Genomic DNA, 19,875 nt, shown 5'->3' on the forward strand with positions numbered 1-19,875 from the left:
GATATGGGACTCAATCCTGGGACTCTGGGATCACGCCCTAAGTCAAAGGCAGATGCTTAACCACTGAGCCACCCAGGTGTCCCTATAATTAATTTTTTTAAGTGAATGGCTAATCCAAAAAATTCCAAGAAAAAACATTCATTGGTATGATTTCTTCTTAGGTTTTCAGAAGGCCTGAAAAAAGCCTTATGTGTGTGGCATCTCAGATTGCCTAAAATGTTCTGAATAGGCCTGGGGAAGCATGCTGTGGTCAGGGTGCTGTGGAATATAACCCCGTATTCCTCACTTAACTGTCAGGACTTAAACTTGCACAAGTGCTCACCCTGTCTCTATGCCTTAGTTTCTGCGTCAGTAAAATGAGGATAACTGTTTCTTGGTTAAGTAAAATACTATTACTTTCCCTCTGAAGGAATAAAGTGTGTAAACCAAGTACATCTTGGAGAAGTTAAATTGTATTGTAGACACTAAAGATACAGATTAATGGTCCCATAATCCATTGCTGTAATCACATACCAACTTTGTGCTTTGTGTGAGTTCTGAACATCTCTGAGTGTTGTTTCCTCATTAATTACTATAAGGTTATTGTGAAGACCCAATGAAATATAAAAATATATGTAAAAATACATAAACTATAATTCATTATGTAGATGCTAACCATTTATCTGCTTTTTATAATCATGCACTGAGATGACACAGCCTTTGCTTCAAGGAGCTTGACATTTCTCAGGGAAATTTACCTGTCCATGTAGATCATTATTCCTGGAGGAAACTTACCTATTGGGCTTTAATAAGCACTGGGAGGAGAGTCTGGACCACTCATGTCTTACTTGAGAGCCACTTGGAGAGGCACTTGAATTTCACAGACTTGCCAAGTTAGGAAAAACTTGACTAACATAAGGTTGCCAACTTTTGAATTTGCCAAATCAGAGCATTAAAACAGACAAGGAAAACTATAATTGTTCTGATCAGTTCATTAGTCGAAAAGACATTTAAACACACAACACATTAGGAAAGTATTAATTTCAAAATAAAGGCTGACATTTTCACCACAGACCAGTAAAAATGACTTTACGGGTCAATATCTATTCATAGAGCAGTGTTTGGTCTATACTTACCTAGAGAAATAAATTTTCTAAACTACATCCTGAAGGAAAAAAATAATTTCTCAAGTAATGAAAGTGGACAAGAAAGGAAAGCATTTTCAGGAAAAGAAAACAGTGTGTATGTATAAAGGCATGGCATCATGAATAGATCTGATGGATTCAAGGACCAGGGTTCAGTATGATACGTGGCAGGATTGGGAGGTTTGATTTAATAATATTTTATTACTGGCTGCATACTTTGTGTCAATATAAAGAGGTAGAGCAAGTTTCCTATCCTTAGAGTTCTCTGTATAATTTTAGACACTGGAAAAGTAAACACTGCAAGAGTTCATTGTCAAGACAATTTTATAAAAGGGGACAAAGGATAACATAGTATGGTAACATAGTATGGAATAAATTGAGTGTCCCTGGTCAACGAGGTTGGCAGCAGAAGTGATAACAGTGATGACAATAGTGCTAATAGAAGCAGTAGGTATTCTCAACCCTTTGAATATATTACCTTAATGCTCATACAGACTCTGTAAAGTAGATGTTACTATCATCCCCATTTTACACTTAGGGAAACTTAGACACAGAGTAGTCAGATGCCCAGTGTAACACAACTGTTAGGTAGTAAATACAGGTTTTGAACCCTGACAATAGGACTCAAGTTTATACTCCTACTTACTACAGTGTACTGCCTCTCTTGGGAGGATGGATGGGAGGGAAATTATTTAAAAAAAAAAAAAAAGCAAGACATGTCATGGAATAAGAATGGCAGGATTTGGTGCCTGGAGGTGTTGAAGCTATCTGTGTTCAATAAGTAATGGATGTCCCTTTGTCTTTCATACTGAGGGTAGGGGGAAGGGTATTTTCTTCTGCAAAGACAGATCTGTTAGTCATAGTGTTGAGACTTTTATCATAGGAAACTCTTTTACTTGTTTTTTACATTTCATTCTGAGATTCGATTTAAAGATACTGTATAGGGCAGCCCCTGTGGCGCAGCGGTTTAGCGCCGCTTGCAGCCAGGGGTGTGATATCCTGGAGACCCGGGATCGAGTCCCACATCGGGCTTCCAGCATGGAGCCTGCTTCTCTCTCTGCCTGTGTCTCTGCCTGTGTGTGTGTGTGTGTGTCAATAAATAAATAAAATCTTTAAAAATAAATAAATAAATAAATAAATAAATAAATAAATAAATAAATAAATAAAAGATACTGTATAAAATGCTTCCTTAAGCTCAGTACTCTGTTGTCCCTGGCTTATTTAAGCTGCTGCATTTCACTCTAGAATCTCTTAAACTCACCCAAGCTAGGAAATGTTGCCTAATTCCATTGCTGTTCTGTTTACACAGTGGGATATAATTGAAAGTGAATTATTGGGACCCTAAAAGAAGAAATTAACCAGTTTTTCATTTGTCCAGAGGAATGGCTTATGTTGGACAAGTAGTAAAGCACACTGATTCAATTGAATTTATGACTTGTATGGTTCCTGAGGGAACATGGACTGGCATTTTTAGGCATCTGTTTGATTGAATTATTGATTAACTTGTATCATTCTACATTAAAAAAAACATATGTATAGATAGTTAGATAAGAAAGACAAGAGGAAAGAAAAAAGAAGAGAGGAAAGAGCATGTTATTATCCACTAGGCGTGGACTTATGCTCTGCCAGTGATGATTTTACAGGTCTCCTGACACCCCATTTCAGTGCTTTCTAAAATATCAGCACTTGGGCATATGTGTTCTGTGTTCAGAAATGCAAGAAGAAGAGAATAATTAAAAGTATGATTTCAGACTGAGAGTTCCTTGAGGGTATAGGTTAAGTGTCCATATTTTTACCTCTAGCACATGACCTGGCACTGGTAATCTGTCTTATATGTTTGATGAATTAATGAAGTAAGAGTTCGCTAATTGTTCAATTATTCATTCATTTAGTCTCTGTATTCGGTAAGTCTTTATTGAATGTCAAATAATGTGAAGAAGATTATCCCTTCAAAGGCCACAGAAAAAAACTAGAAATATTGATGTATTGCTTTAATAGACTCAATTGAGAAGGAAAGGGCCTTAGAGATCATCTAATACAATGTCTTAATTATACAGAGAGGAAAGTAAGGCCCATGGAAATAAGGCATCTTGTGCTGAGGTCACAGAAGGTGGAACTCTAGGCCAGGCTTCTGCCTATTCCTTCCTCAACAGTATACAAATTTACCTTTCTCAATAACTGGAATCCTTTAGTGTTTTTAATAATCATCATTATTGAGTATTTTCCTGCCTCTCTATCTCCATCTAGGTCAGGCACATCAAATTCAGCTCTCATTAGTTTAAAGCTGCATTCCCACTCCTTTATGCAGTGAAGCTGAACTTAGATTGCCCTTGCCTAGTAAACCACCATAGGGCAAGTAAAAGGGGGTAAGAACTCAGCATAGCTGAGGTGCCTGGCCAATAAAAATGGGTTATGAATATCTATATATCAAGACACAGACTTATTCTGATTAAAATCCCAATTGTAGATATTATAAGCATTTTTTTTAATTTTTATATATTTATGATAGTCACACACACAGAGAGAGAGAGAGAGAGGCAGAGACATAGGCAGAGGGAGAAGCAGGCTCCATGCACCGGGAGCCTGACGTGGGATTCGATCCCGGGTCTCCAGGATCGCACCCTGGGCCAAAGGCAGGCGCCAAACTGCTGCGCCACCCAGGGATCCCTATAAGCATTATTTATAACAGAACTTCATATCTTAAAAACTCTAAGGATAACAATTCATTTATAATGTCATCCCAAATAATTAAATACCTGGAATAAATTTAATCAAGAAGATGAAAAACTTGTTCATTGAAAACTATAAAGTATTGCTAAAGGAAGTTAGAGAGTATCTAAGTAAATGGAAATATATCTGGATTGAAAGACTTGAAATTCTTGGGTTGTTTTTTTTTTTAAGATTTTATTTATTTATTCATGAGAAAGAGAGAGAGGCGGAGAAGCAGGCTTCTGCAGGGAACCTGACGTTGGACTCGATCCTGGGGCTCCAGGATCACGCCCTGGGCCAAAGGCAGGCCCTAAACCACTGAGCCACCCAGGGATCCCAAAAGACTTGAAATTGTTGGGATCCCTGGGTGGCGCAGCGGTTTGGCGCCTGCCTTTGGCCCAGGGCGCGATCCTGGAGACCCGGGATCGAATCCCATATCGGGCTCCTGGTGCATGGAGCCTGCTTCTCCGTCTGCCTATGTCTCTGCCTCTCTCTCTTTCTCTCTCTGTGACTATCATAAATAAATTAAAAAAAAAAAAACAGACTTGAAATTGTTAAGATGTCAGTATGACCCAAAGAGATCTAGGGATTCAGTGCAATCTATCAAATTTTGATGGCCTTTTTGCAGAAATGAAAAAGCCAATCTCAAATTCATATGGAATGCAAGGGGATCCAAATAGCCAAAAACAACCTTGAAAAAAGAAGAACAAAGTTGGAGGAGTCACACTTCCCAATTTCAAAACTTAATTCAAGAGCAAGAGTTGCAGTAATCAAACCAGTTTGATACAGTTAGGGATCCCTGGGTGGCGCAGCGGTTTGGCGCCTGCCTTTGGCCCGGGGCACGATTCTAGAGACCTCGGATCGAATCCCACATCGGGCTCCCGATGCATGGAGCCTGCTTCTCCCTCTGCCTGTGTCTCTGCCTCTCTCTCTCTCTCTCTCTCTGTGAGTATCATAAAATAAATAAAAATTTAAAAAAATAATAAAAAAAAGTTTGATACAGTTAGAATGGACATATATACCAATGGAATAGAATTGAGTCCAGAAATGAACCCATATATCTAATTTTGACAGGGGTGCCAAGAACATTCATTAAGAGGAGAAGAGACTCTTCAACAAATGGTTCTGGGACAATTGGATATCCATATGCAAAAGAATGGATACCTCACACCATGTATAAAAACTAACTCAAATGGATCAACAACCTAAATATAAGAGCTAAATAAAACTCTTAGGAAAAAATAGAGCTTAATCTTCATGACCTTAGATTTGGCAATGGATTCCTAGGTATTACCCCAAAGTACAGCAACAAAATCTTAAAAATTGATAAATTGGACATTAATACTTAAAACTTTTGTGTATCAGAGGACATTATTAAGAAATTAAAAAGACAGCCTACATAATGAGAGAAAATATTTGCAAATCATATCTCTGATAAGATAAATATTCTGATTCTACATATAAAGAGTATATATATAGAATATTCTGATATCTTCCAGTGTCTGGAATATGTAAAGGACTCTTAAAACTCAACAACACACAATCCAATTTAAAAATGGTTGAAGGAATTAACTGTTGTAGATATTTCTCCAAAGAAGATATACAAATAGTTGACAAATGTATGAAAAATTGCTTAACAGAGTTAGTCATTAGGGAAATACAAATCAAAACCACAATGAGATACCACTTCACACTCACTAGGATGGCTATAATTTTTTTAATAGAAAAGAAGTGTTGGCAAGGGTGTGGAGAAATTGGAATCCTTATACATTGTTAATGGGAATGCGAAATGGTTCACCCTCTATGGGAGACAGTTTGGCAGTTCCTAAAAATGTTAAACACAGAATTACCATATGAACCTGCAGTACCACTCCTGGGTATATACCCAAAAGAACGGAAAACAGATACATGTACATGCATGTTCATTGTAGTGTTATTCGCAATAACCAAAATGTGAAAACAGCCCAAATGTTCATCAGCAGATGAATGGATAAACCAAACATGATATATATTATACACACAGAAAGTCACATACTGCATGATTCCATTTATATGAAATATCCAGAATAGATAAATCCATAATGATAGAATGCAGATTTATGGTTGCCAGGGACTGGGGGTTGGAGGGATGGACAGAAACTGGCTAATGGGTAAAGGATTTTGCTTTGGAATGATGGAAATGTTTAGGAACTAGATACAGTGGTGGCTGCACAGCATTGTGAATGTACTATGTGCCAATGAATTGTTCACTTTGAAATGCTTAATTTTTATTAAGATATAAATGTGAATTTCTCCTCAAAATATTATTTTAAAAACTAAGGGCATGATTCATTTCAGGATAGCCAAGTGTTTGATGTATCTCAGGCTTATTTGCCCCTTTAAATATCAAGACCTTTTATTATTAAAAAAAGCACATACTAAGATACAGTGGTTTTGTTTCCATTATAATGAAATAATTGACATAAGTATTTGTTACTAATAATAAACACTTATATGGTACTTGCTATATATCAGGAACTTTACTTAGGCCCTTACACACATTAACTTATTTAATCATCACAACAATACTATAAGGTATTACTTTTTTAATTCCTGTTTTACAGGTAAGAAAACCAGGGCATGGCAAGGTAAATTACCACGCCAAAGTCACACAGCTAATGAGTGATGTTCTAACGCATAAAATGTTCTATATATGTTCTATATATGTTTTAAAATTGATGACTTAATTTTTTAAAAGATTTATTTATTTATTTATTTATTTATTTATTTATTTATTTATTTATTTGAGAGAGAGAGAGAGAGAGAACAAGCAGGAGGAGGGCCAGAGGGAGAGAGAAAGAATGTGCAGCAGACTCCCACTGAGCACGGAGCCCGATGAAGGACTCAATCTCACGATCCTGAGATAATGACCTGAGACAAAATCAAGAGTCAGACTCTTACCCGAATGAACAACCCAGGTGCCCAGTGATTTAACTTTTAAAGCTAGTTAAGATCCTCATCAGAGATACTCAACACCTACAGAATGCTTCATTTTATGATGGTGTTATAGCCAAAGAAAGCGGAACAGGATTACAAAGTCATTCACTCAAACATTCTAATATATTAACTCATACTGGGAGCAAAAACAGAAAAAAACAAAAAAACACCATTTGGTTGTGTTTTAATGCTACATGAGCAAATCTGTTGGTGTTTTGTTTTTTCTGTTTTGTTTTTTTGTTGTTGTTGTTGGTTTTCTCTTAGCCGTTTCCTCCATGTACCATTTTGCCATTCTGAGCTGACCATTCCAGCCCACATTGTGTTCTTTCAGATTTGTTAGCAAAAGCACTTTAAATTCAACTGTGTCATTTTCCGATGTTAATCGAGCAATCTGCATGTTTCCATACACAGTCTCTTACAAAAGATAGAGCTTGTCTGGAAAAATAATGCAGATAGGCCCTGGTCTCTTAGTATCTGATTATCAGCTTGATTTGTTATTTGCCATCTGAGAAGAAAGATGTGATATCCAAATAAAATGTGCATGGAATACTTCTCAGCATATGGCAGAGCAAAGAGCCACTAAAGAAGGAAAGTGGAAGAATTGGCAGCTGCTTTTAATCTAGGTCAGCTGTTAATAAGGGGCCTTCATCCATGACCATTTATTGAGCATCCCCTCTGAACCAGATGCTATACTAAATATATTGTTGGGAGTCTCTCCCTATTCTCTCCCACGCTAGCAGCCCTTTGGCAGAACTGTCTTCTTTCAGTTCCTAGAATACACCAGAGTCCTGCCTTTAGAGACTTCGAAGGCTGTGTTCCCTCCACCTGAATGATCCCTTCCATTCATTTCACCAAGCCACCTTCTGCTTATCTTTTATGACTCAGCTTAAATGTCCCTTTATCAGAAGAGACTTTCTGATAGACTTTCTGGGTATTACCTCCCTCATAACACCTTGAACTTTTCCTTCAGAGCACTTAACAAAATTATAATTAAATAGTTATTTGTAATATAATTTGTTTCATATTCTCTGCTAGGTGTAAACTTTAAGACCAGAACTGGGTCACCCTGGCTCACCACTAGATTCCCTGGCACCTAGTAGAGGCTCAATAAATATTTGCTGAATGATAAAATGAGTAAATGAATGCATGAAGGTAGACCATACCCTCTATGTACTCAAAGGTTAGCCCTGTTTATTTTTTATGTAGGATCCATGCTGTGTTCAGAATTCTTATTTTTTAATTAAGCCATGAATGCTAAAAAATAAAGTGATGTAGATACTGGATATGGAGAAGAGAGTGTTTATTGGTGAGGTGGGTGCTGGGGGGGAGCTCAGTTAACTTCCACTTCGGTCTATCAAAACATCCAAGTACGAGGTCATAAGCTCTTTCATAGTTTGGTTTCACAAAAATGAGGCAAAAGATCCTCTCCATGTATTCTACACTTAGAAAGTCAATAGCTACTAAATGGGCTTACTAATTCCTCTTTATTTTAAAAATAATAAACCAATAGCTTTTTTTTCTTTGATTTCTCCTTTTATTGCAGGCTTTATACTGCTCACAGTCTCCCTTGATGAATAATCTAATGAGTTAGTGAGACAGCTGTGGGTGCAAAGGAGAGTAGATGTATAGAAAGGAAAAATGGCACAGAAGGGATTTATCCTTTTACTGTGAAATCTGATTTGCGTGTCAGCCACAATCCTATAAAATTCAGATTAGAGTTTTGTAATAGTCTCTGCCTTGGATTTTGGGTTACCAGGGATTCTCTGGGTATTTCTTGTTACTTGAAACTCGGGTTTTGTTTTGGATACATTTCAGACTTTGTATGGCATTGTACCCTGTATCATCCATTCAGTCCCTATAAGCTAAAAATTCCATGATTTGTCTTCATGTGATTGAGAATACAGCATTTTATTTCAGGGTCTTATAGCCTACAGAATTCTCTGTTTTGGGCAGCCCGGGTGGCTCGGCGGTTTAGCGCCGCCTTCAGCCCAGGGCCTGGTCCTGGAGACCAGGGATCGAGTCCCACATCTTCCTGCATGGAGCCTGTCTCTCTCTCTCTCTCTCTCTCTCTCTCTCTCTCTCAAATAAGCAAAATCTTAAAAAAAAAAAAAAAGAATTCTTTCAATATAAAATCTTTAGTTTATCCGTATTAGGATTAATGTGGAAATTATCTTTTTGTACCTTAGAAGAGTTTGAAATAATATGTCAGATATATTTGGAGTTAGTTTACTTATTTTTCCAAATATTTTCTATATTGAGAGTTTATTTACTCAGCTACTTTGTATGATTTTCTAAATGGTCGTGACAAATAAGAAATGGACCAAGAAAGAACACCTGAAAACTAAGATTTGTAAATCTACTGCATTTTCAATGACTGGAGCATTAGGACAATTAGAAACCATTACATTGCTGATGAGTATTTAAGTTTTTAGTTAAATGATTCATTTCCTCTTCAAGATTAGGATATTAGGATCTAATTAGGAAACTGCCATGACTTGGGTACATATAAGCCTAACATCATTTTCCTTTATTTACGTGGTTAGAGTTTATACCTGAATAGGATGTTTTTCAAGGGATGATTGGTTGAATTTTTGTTACTATGCACATTCACATACACACTCACAAATTTTTTCCACTAGATTCTAAAATTAGAAATTTTACTTATAAAAATTGAAAACATACACACATTTTTATGTAGAAGAAAATAAAGCCTATGCTTAAGCTAACCATCAAAAGTTGATTTACACTTTGATGTATTTCATTTTAGTCTTTTTGTCACTCACACATTTTATTTACTGATTTTCTACAGTAGAGTTAGAGTTTTGTTTATATTATTTTCACTTAACTTTTTCTATCATGAGTCTTTCCCATATCATTAAGCCATCTTCATAAATAGAATTTCTTGTGACTCTTCACTGATAATTCAAGTTGTTTATTTTTCAGAAATTATAAACACTTATTTACATAAATATCCATCTGAGTTTCTGATTTTTTTTTTTTTTTTTTTTTTTACTTTAGAAAGGACTCAGATGCCTAGGTGGCGCAGTGGGTTAAGCAGCTGACTTTTGGTTTCCACTCAAGTCATGATTTCAGGGTCTTCACATCAATCCCACTGTGGAGCCCCATCGATGCTCAGAGCAAAGTCTGCTTAAGACTATCTCCTCCTCTCCCTCCGCCCCAACCCACTTGCGTGCACGCGTGCATGTGCTCTCTCAAATAAATAAAAAAATCTTAAGAAAAGAAAAAAAGATTTGTAGAGTGAAATTACTGAGTAAAATGGCATATACATTTTTGAGGCTTTGATACATATAGTAAAATTGCTTTTTGAAATACTAATACTGATTTAATTCCTGCTTAATACATATGACAAGGCTTAATATCTTTGCCATAAGAGAGGTCATACAAATAAATAAGAAAATAATGTTCTAACACCAAAATAGGTTCAGAACATGAAAAGAAAATTTACTAAGCTGGAAATTTGTATATCCATTATATCCGTGTAAGTATATATGAATGATATCAAATCTCATTAAGAATATAAACTATACTAATAAAAATACTATTTTTATTATAATAAACTGTTCTTTCTTTGAAAGTATTCAAAGGTAAGATGTTAACAGGGGAAGCTAGGTAAAAGATACTAGGGATTCTGTACTATTTTTATAACTTCTGTAGATCTAAAACTATTTCAAAATAAAAAGTTAAAAAATTACTCATATAATGGCTCTAGGTGCTTGTTGAAATACATCTTTGTGTGTATTGATCTCACATAAATGAGCCACCATACTTCCAGAAATCTGCATCAGAGCATACCTAACTAGCTGTTTTCTTGAATCACATTCTGGTATTGAAAAATAAGTGTAAAATATATCCAATGAATGCTCTCATTTATTGCACAAGTCTCTGAACCTGCTGTTTGTTATATACTTTATCTTAATTGTTTCCTAAAGCCCTACAAAGTAAGCCCTACAAAATTACAATGCTCATTTTACAGATGAGAAAGCCGAGGCTGTAAGATTGAGTAACTCATTCAAACTCATACTCTAAAATGTTTTATTTTAATTGGTTTCATTTATAAGATACGTCCATTTGGCAGAAAGGACTTACATTTAGGGAATGAATGTTTGTCTTTATTTTCAGCTGGGAAAGCTGTTCCCTTTCCAACAGATGAACCTACAGACATTATTCCACGGAGCTGCCAACTAACGACAGATGTTCCACAAGTCACACAGCTGCTAAACATGACTAAACTCCGCCAAACTGAAATAAAATTTGGTGGTCATCCTCTAAATTCGGCAGAATCAGGTATGCATCAGGCACTTAAATTATAATCATATTTATTTGAAAGACCAAAAAAAGGGTTAAAAAAAAAAACACTGCAATGACGTTTTATAGCTTAAAGTTAAATATTAAGTCACTCTAACATCAATTCATATCTGTGATAATCATTTTAAATTTCTCTTTAGCAGCTAAAATATTTTCTGGGTTTATACATACCCAATCAAAACATCCTAAATTAGTCTTCTCCTTTTCCTGTATGCTTCCAAACCCAGCCAATTATACTTCTGAAACATCTCTCCAATCTCTCTGCTCCTCTATCCTATTGCTGCTTTCATTGATGAAGTCCCCACCATTGCTCATCTTAGCCTCCCAGTTAATCTCCATATTGCTGTTGAATTATCTTTCTGATAATAGAAATAGAAATATGATCATGCCTCTCTTCATTTAAAGACCCTTTAATGCCTTTCCTACTATCTTAGAAGGGAAAATGAAAAAACCCTTGGGAACTTACACAAAGCCAACCTCCTCTATCCCAGCTTACTCCAGAGTTTCATCTCTTCTTCCCCATATGCAATTTTCTGACCCCTCTGTGGGTTTGCACACATTCATATTTGGGGATCACTGTTTCTTTGCCTAAAACAACTTCTTTGTCTTTCTGCCTGGAAAAACTCCCAGTTCATTTTTCTAGGTCCAACTCAAATGCTACCTCTTCTGTATAGTCTTTCCTAATTCTAACAAGGACTGTTCTCTTCTATGACTTTTTTCCTTTCTTTTCATTTTTTTTACAATACTTTTTAATATCTCTGCTTTTCCCAATAAAGTGTGACTTCCTCCAAGAAGGATGCTGTACCTCATTCTTCTATATCCCTAGCATCAAACACAGTATTTGCCACAATGTTTTCATGCCAGGGACTGCAGATTCAAATTATTATGGAGGCCAGTCAGATAACATAAATGAATAAAGTGGGCTGGATGCCTGGATATTTGACATATAGAAACCTATTCTACTCTTCAGTGAACCTTATTGGGATCATTAGGGGAAAGGAGTCAGGTAGTGCTTCAAAGAAATTGTTCTCTACTGTTCAACTGTTCAAACAGTAACATTAACAACTATGCAAATGATAGAATAAATGTTAGTTAATACTCAGCCCTCATGAGGGAGCATTAGAGAGTGGTGAGGACTATAGCAAATTATAAGCTCATTCTCCATCTAGAAAGGATACTGCAATTCCATTCTAGCCACGTGTTGCCTTGAAGAATTTATTTACAATCTCACCAGGTCTTCCTTTTTTTTTTCCCCAATAGGTGCTAGGTAGTTCAATGTTAATGCTAAATCTTCCAGTTTTATAATATTGTCTAAGTTCTAAAATTTTTTGAAAACACTCTATGAGCCTAATGAGCCATGCCAGGGCTACCAGTTTTGAACCTCTGTAATAGACACCTGTAGCTCTTGACCAAATGAATGAATAGTGCATACAAATCAAGAAACCTAACATTATTTAGATGAGTGGATCTCAACTTCCTGTTTGTTAGAATCACCGGAGATATTTTATAAATAATTTATGTAAAAAAATTTTTTTCCTAATGTCTCTGCTTCATCTTCAGAGATTCTGATTTAACTGACCTTGTATGGATATTTTTTAAATGTCTTCAGTGATTCTAATGTGAAGCCTGGTTTGAGAACCACTGGATCACTTACCCAAATAAAAGTCCTATGGCTCAGATGGCACTCAGAAACACAAAAGTAATCCCAAGGAAGGTAAAGTGATGGTTGTAAAAAACCCTTATGAAGGAAGAAGTAGGTCTTGAAAGTATTCAGTAAATACTTGTGTAAGTTTTTATTATAAATGTAAGATTTATGGAAGTGTAAGGTGGTGCAGAAGTCTGAGCAAAGACAAGGAGACAGCAAAATGCATGGATGAGTTTTCTGAGGGATTACTAAGAGGAATGGCCTCAGTAGCCAGAATGGCTGGGTCAGAAGAATATGAGAAGAATGTGCCTCCTGCTTCTAAAGTAGAGACACAATAATGCCTTTTTTAGGAAGATGAATTTGACTTTGGAATTCAAGATGAATTTTTAAATCAAGACCAGAAATTAAGAATTACAACTCAGGTGTCTTTGCAGCCATCTAGGCATAAAATATCACTGGCAATGTGGTAAGCGTTGAACTTAAGAGACGCTGTGGCGGAAACACAGGCAGGACTTGATTCTCAGATAACAAATGGAGAAGAGAGCAGTCTCAAAGTTTGAGAGAGGTCAAAGTAGAAGCTGGAGAAAAGAGACAGCCATGATCAAATGAATGAGAAATGGAGTGTTTAGCTCTCTATATTTATCCTGTATTCATTTATTCTTGATGTATTTTTTTAAGATTTTATTTATTTATTTATTTATTTATTTATTTATTTATTTGAGAAAGAAAGAGAGGGAGCATGAGTGAGGGGAGGGACAGACAGAGAGGGAGAGGGAGAGAATCTCAAGCAGACTCCCCCACTGACCACAAAGCCCAAGTAGGGCTTGATCTTATGATCCTAAGATCACGACCTGAGTCAAAACCAAGAGTCGGACACTTAACCCACTGAGCCACCCAGGTGTCCCTCTTGGTTTATTTTGCATATGTCAATCTTCATCAGCATTACATGTCCTAAATTGCATATTCCTAGAAAATTGGGATCTGTCTTATAACTTCTTCAATATAAACCCTGGCAGGGGCCTATGTGTCAGTAAATACTATATTTCTAAATTCTTTATTACAAAATTTTCAAGCTTCCAGTAAAGAGAAGACATTAGATCCTCATGTCCTTGTCACCTGTTTCCACAATTGCCAACTTTAGGCAGGACATTTTAGTAGCACAGGGCACAGGTAATGAGAATTTGAATATTTATTATATATATACTATATTGAGAGAGAGAGAATATATGTAGCCTATGTTCATTAAAGAACCTTTAGAAAATATACAGGAGGATGAAAAAGATCTCACTCCACAGGCAACCACTGTAAACACCTTGGGTCACAAATCAATCTCAATGGAAGATTCACCAAAGAATGAAAGGAGCAAGCATATTTTTGATAACCAAACACTCTATCTGTATCTAATAGGCTGTGAATGCTTTCATTAATAGAAATGACTAAGCTGTAAAGTCCATCAGATAACTCAAAGAGCAATTGTGAATGCTCTTCTTTTATCTCTCTAGCTTAATATTTTAAGAATTAATTATGTCTTTAAATGAAAATATAAGTCTGTAAGTAGATATTTTAAGTGTCTTTTTTTAATTTAAAGTTCAAGGACATGTATGATGCTTGAGATTAAAGAGGAATTTGAATAAATATTAATTGCATCATTAACTCCATATATTATAATTAAACAGAAACTTTCTCATAGGCCATATTTGATCCCAACTTGTAGAAGAGAATATTAGTATATATCTTGCAAATTCCATAATTGGGATCTTAATATATATTAATAGTCGACTTGAGTCACATATACAGAAAATTAAAAATCAGGGGTGCCTGGGTGACTCAGTTAAGCATCTGACTCTTGATCTTAGCTCAGGTCTTGATCGCAGGTTCATGAGTTCAAGCCCTGCATTGGGCTCCACACTGGGCATGGAACCTATTTAAAAAAAGAAAAGAAAATTAATAATCATCACTTAATAGAATACTTCATCTGCTCTGTGGATCCCAATTTTATTTCTATTCCATGATAACCATAAGGTTTATGATAAGATTACATGAAAATACAGTAGTCCTCCCTCTTCTGAGGTTTCAGTTACCTGTGGTCAACTGTGGTTCAAAAGCAGATGATCAGAAAGTCAGTAGTAGCCTAACACTAGGTCACACACCTACATCATTCACCTCCCTTCATCTTGTCTCATAGTAATTTTATCATCTCACATCATTACAAGAACAGTGAGTGCATCACAAGAAGATATTTTGAGAGAGAGGACACATTCACATACTTTTACTTCAGGAGGAAAGCATACACATTTTAATAATATTTTACATGTACAAGGGAGCCTTTAACTTTTATTACAATATATTGTTACAATTGTTCTATTTTATTATTAGTTGTTAATCTCTTACTGTGCCTGATTTATAAATTAAACTATCAGAGGTTTGTATGTATAGGAAAAAAACAGTTTATATGTGTTTTGGTACTTATCCATTTTCAGGCATCCATTGGGGGCCTTGGAACATATCCTACAGGGATAGGAGGAAGCTAGTATACATTGAATTTTGTAGTTCTCTTGCTACAAAGACTTTTCAGTTGCTAATTTCATCATTTGTGGGTTTTTGAAACTTACTATAAATTAACATAATAGTAATTGTTCTTTGTATGAAATATTTTATTTGCAAGGTGTAGCTAATGAATAATGCCCAAGGGCAGACTTGCTAATTTTGGAAAAGCCAGGAGATATTACTTCATTTTAACTATTTGTTTTTGTGTCTGTCTGAGAAATGGACTCCCCATGATGAGAATTTTTGAATTGCATGAGGAAATGACTGTGCACTCTTAAAATTGACTGTATAGTATATTTATGTAAATTGCGGTACTTTGTTATAAATGCAGACACTGAGATCCCAATGAAGCTACCACAAAAAGAAGTAGTTGCTTCCTATGGGTGCTTTCTAGTATGTTCATTTGAGCAAAAAAAGGAAACCTTGAAACTTCCATTTTAGAGTGCATTTTGTTGAATGTCATGTAACTTGATTGAAAGCATTTAATAAAATTAATAAGATAATTGTGTTTCCAAGAAGCCAGTGTTACCACACTTCTACCCTGTTCATTTTGTCAGTTCCCACTGCACATTAGCTAATGACTATTATTCTGCAGAGAACAGCAGGGTATCTGATGATCTTATTTTCATTAATGGGATCCCAGTTTAATTGAACCAGAGATCAGGTCTGGTTGAAGTTGAGCATTCGGCTACTAATGGCAAGATGCAATGGTCCACTAAATACAAATCAAAACTAGTGATTTGCTTAAAAATAAGGAGGCAGTTTTCCCAAGTGCCTCTTTTCCACAGTAGCAGTGTTATTGGGCTTCTCCTTTTTCAGTAAGAAGAGACTGGCATCCTTATCTCGTAGTACAATTGCAAATAGGTTAGTTAATGCATTTTGCAAAACCATGAAATAATCGTCTAACTACAGTTGGTACTGGTGAGATCTTATTGGAATTTCTTCTTTGGGTTTCACATTATGAAAGCAAAATTCAATTCAAGTAACAAAATCCACTGTAAAGGAGAATCTAAAGGAAAAAGGATTAGATTGTGACTTCAGGAAAAAAACGCTTTTCTCCTCTTTTTTTTTTTTTTTGAGGGAGAGAGTGTGTGAAGGGGGTGGAGGTGGGGGCACAGAGGGAGAGGGAGAGACAAGAAAGAGAATCTTAAGCAGGCTCCTCGCTCAGCATGGAGCCTGATGTGGGGCTCCATGTCACAACCCTGAGATCATGACCTGAGCCACAATTAAGAGTTAGACCCTTAACCGACTGAGCTACCTAGATGCCTCCAACAAAACACTTTTCTAAACTCACACTTTTGGCAAATCCTTGTTGGTTTAAAAAGATGCCACAATTTGCCCAGTGTCCAATAATAAATCAGAGTGAACTTGACTGTCCCTTACATTTGAATTATATACTTTAGTAAAAATAAGGCATATCTAGTCACATTCCTTCATTAAAATTTTTTTAATATGAAAGGAATTTAGCGTGGATATTGATCAGTATCTGTGAAATTTGTTACAGCAAAGATGTCACAAACCATATATAGAGTGAATTTCAATTTTTCTGTGATATTGCCACCAAATATTGAAGACTTTGATATATAAATATTAATATAATAGTAAATGTGAAAAACACATCTAATCTGTTGCATAGTTGTGCTACTTTTGCAGAACTGACTTGTTCCAGCCTTTACATTTCTCCTTTACATGTCTATTATAGCATGGCTTATAATGACAAAACTGGAGACAAATTACTTGTGCATAATAGGGAGTTGATTAAATACCCAGAAATAAGATATTATAGGTGCGGCTCTACACTGATCTGATCTGCTTGTGATGATCTGGAAAGGTCTCAAAGCTCTATGTCTCTGTCAGTAACACATTGAAAGCTAGGGTGTTGTCTCTGTATGAGCCCACTGGCATAGTAAATAAACATGATAGTTACCTAGGGATGCTGGTGTAGATGTACCTTTTTTTAAGGAAATACAAGAAAATTAGTAATAACCTTTAGGAACAGGGACTAGTAGAGGCAGGAGCAGGAAAATAAGACTTTCATTTCTCATATCTTCATCTGCTAGAGATTTGTAACTTCCTGTATCTATTCACAATTTGTGATGTTAATAGATAATGTTTGAGCAACATAACGTATAACTTAGTTTCTTTTGTAGTTTCTTCTGTATACTTTTCTTCTGTCTTTTGAAAAGCCCAGAGAATTGCTATAAAATTAAAATACATTTCTTTACTTAATGTCAGTATTCTCATTTAAAATATATAATGGGAAGGAAATCCAAAATTAATGACAAAGGAAAATCTTTTAAGTATATAGTTGCATACTAAGCTTGTTTATTTATGATATAATTGGAAAATATATATGTGACAATCTGTACTGTACTAGTGTCAATTATGCTCACATACATTTTACACACAGTTCACATACTGGTGAGCATGGGGCTATACTGATCCAGTAACCCCCAAGATACCCTCTCTGTAACATCACGCTACTTTTATTTCTATCACAGCACTTATCCTTAGGTGATATTTTCTTTTTACTTAATAGTTTGCTTATTGATGTCTCCCCAGGGGATTGTGAGCTTCAGAACTGCAGGGGTCCTGTTTATTGTTGTATCCCTAGCACCTAGCTCAGTCTTTAACACTTTAACACTTACCAGGAACTAAATAGATATTTGTTAATTAAGTGATCAAATAAGTAAATGAAATGCTAGCCATATAATTTGAGCAGGTAAGTATATTAAGCAGCAAATCATCATCATCATCACCACCATTAATGTTTAGTGACTTTTTGCTGTATCCTTTACGTAGTGTATTAGTCAAGTTTCTCCAGAGAAAAAAAACACACATATATACAACTTACATGTAATACAGGTCTCAATAGATATTTTTATAGTGTGGGTATATATATTTATATATATATAGAGAGAGAGAGACACAGAGAGAGAGAGAGAGAGGGAGAGAGACCTATCATAAGTAATTGGGTCAGGTACTTATGGAGACTGAGAAGTTGCAGGATCTGCAGTGGTCAAACTGGAGACCCAGAAGAGCCAATGGTGTAGTTCTTGTCCAAATCTAGGAGAGCTGATAGTGAAAGTGCTGGTCTGAGGGTGGCCAAAGACCAATATCCTACCTTAAAGGGTCAGGCAGAGAGATCAAATTCTCCCTCCCCCTTTGTGTTCTATTCAGGCCCTCCATGGGGTGGAATTTACCAATTTAGATGTTAATTTCATACAGAAATGCCCTTAGGGCTATATTCAGAGCAATGTTTAATCTGGGCACCCTGTGGCCTAGTCCAGTTGATACATAAAGTTAGCTATCATACATCATTTATCCCATTTAATACTTTCATATACCTTTTTGTGTAGAAATCATAATCACCATTTTGTAGGTAAGAAAACTGAGGCTCAAAGAGAAAAGATAATTAGTGAATGGTAGACCTAGAATGTGACCTAGGTCTGGTTTCAGAGATGCATTCTTAACTGCTTGTTCCCAGTAAGCAATTTCTCACTGCTTGTGTTAAGGATTTATTTTGCGGAACCTTCTCATGTTCTAGGAAACTGCCCTATTTCTAAAACCGAATGATGGAAATCATCTACCAAGGCCTATATTATACTTAAGCTCCACTCTGTTCAAAATGGAAAGTTTTATTGAGATAATAAAATTGTTTCCCTGAAAAGGTTTCTTTACTCATTAATGGTAAAGACCAAAAACTAGGCTTTTGAATGCTTTTTAATAAATTAAGAGTTTGTGAAGAAAAAGTAATATCTTATGCTTTATTACTTTTTATCTTGAAGTTGCCATATCCTAACTTTACCCATAGATGATGTTGTCTAAGGTTGTACTCAAGTTTAGAGGAGAAAGCAATATTCTAATTTTAGTTCCTAATATGTTTTATTGCCTTTCAAAAACATCTTTAAATTTTTCTTAATGAGCTACAGATAAGTACTGGTTTTATTTAATTCTTTGCAAAAGTTCAAGAGTGATTTTAGTCACCTAGGGCCTTCCCTGCCTTCATCGTTCACCTCCTTGTCTTTTCATTATGCTTCTAGAATTTACAGACTGACCATCCTCCAACTGGTCTAAAAAAGTTTTGAATTAAAATGTTCTTCATAGAACAAACACTCAAGTTAGCGCCATTTACCCCTAACCCACATTTAATACGTGCCTTTCGCATGTGTTACCTTTTTGGCATTGAAACCACTTCAGTTTGTCCTTCTCCCCACACCCCACCTCTGAAAGAGGATATTACAGCATTATATTCTATACTCGATTCCTCATAAACCTCATTTGTCTTCATCACATACATTAATTATATTCATGAAATTCTGGTACTTATCTATACAGCCATTCACAGACCCACTTTTCAGATAGCAGAATGATAAGTGTTTCATCTGATGTCTTGACAGAACTGCGCAGAAAATAAATAGTGGACCTGGGAAGGATCCCCTGGCCCACCGAGGGCAACATCCTATGTGGGTGGTAACCCTTGAGACACTGGGGTTCTGAGCCCCTGCTCTGTGTGGACACATCTCTGAACATCAGGAGCCTCGATTT

General features: G+C 35.9%; 1 protein-coding gene across 10 annotated transcripts in view; it reads left to right on the forward strand.

Annotated features, from left to right (window-relative positions):
- The window catches only part of CFAP20DC (CFAP20 domain containing), a 244,468-nt gene that overhangs the window by 123,223 nt on the left and 101,370 nt on the right, over positions 1-19,875 (forward strand). For all 10 annotated transcript variants that reach the window (XR_008666843.1, XM_055343303.1, XM_055343310.1 and 7 more), the window contains one exon: positions 10,950-11,114. Coding sequence is in view for 9 of the 10 variants with exons in the window: in XM_055343303.1 (XP_055199278.1) it covers positions 10,950-11,114 (165 nt within the window). In the remaining variant the exon portion in view is untranslated. The remainder of the gene's footprint in view (positions 1-10,949; positions 11,115-19,875) is intronic.

Source organism: Nyctereutes procyonoides, unplaced genomic scaffold (genome assembly GCF_905146905.1).
Source record: "Nyctereutes procyonoides isolate TBG_1078 unplaced genomic scaffold, NYPRO_anot_genome, whole genome shotgun sequence".
Lineage (NCBI taxonomy): Eukaryota > Metazoa > Chordata > Mammalia > Carnivora > Canidae > Nyctereutes > Nyctereutes procyonoides.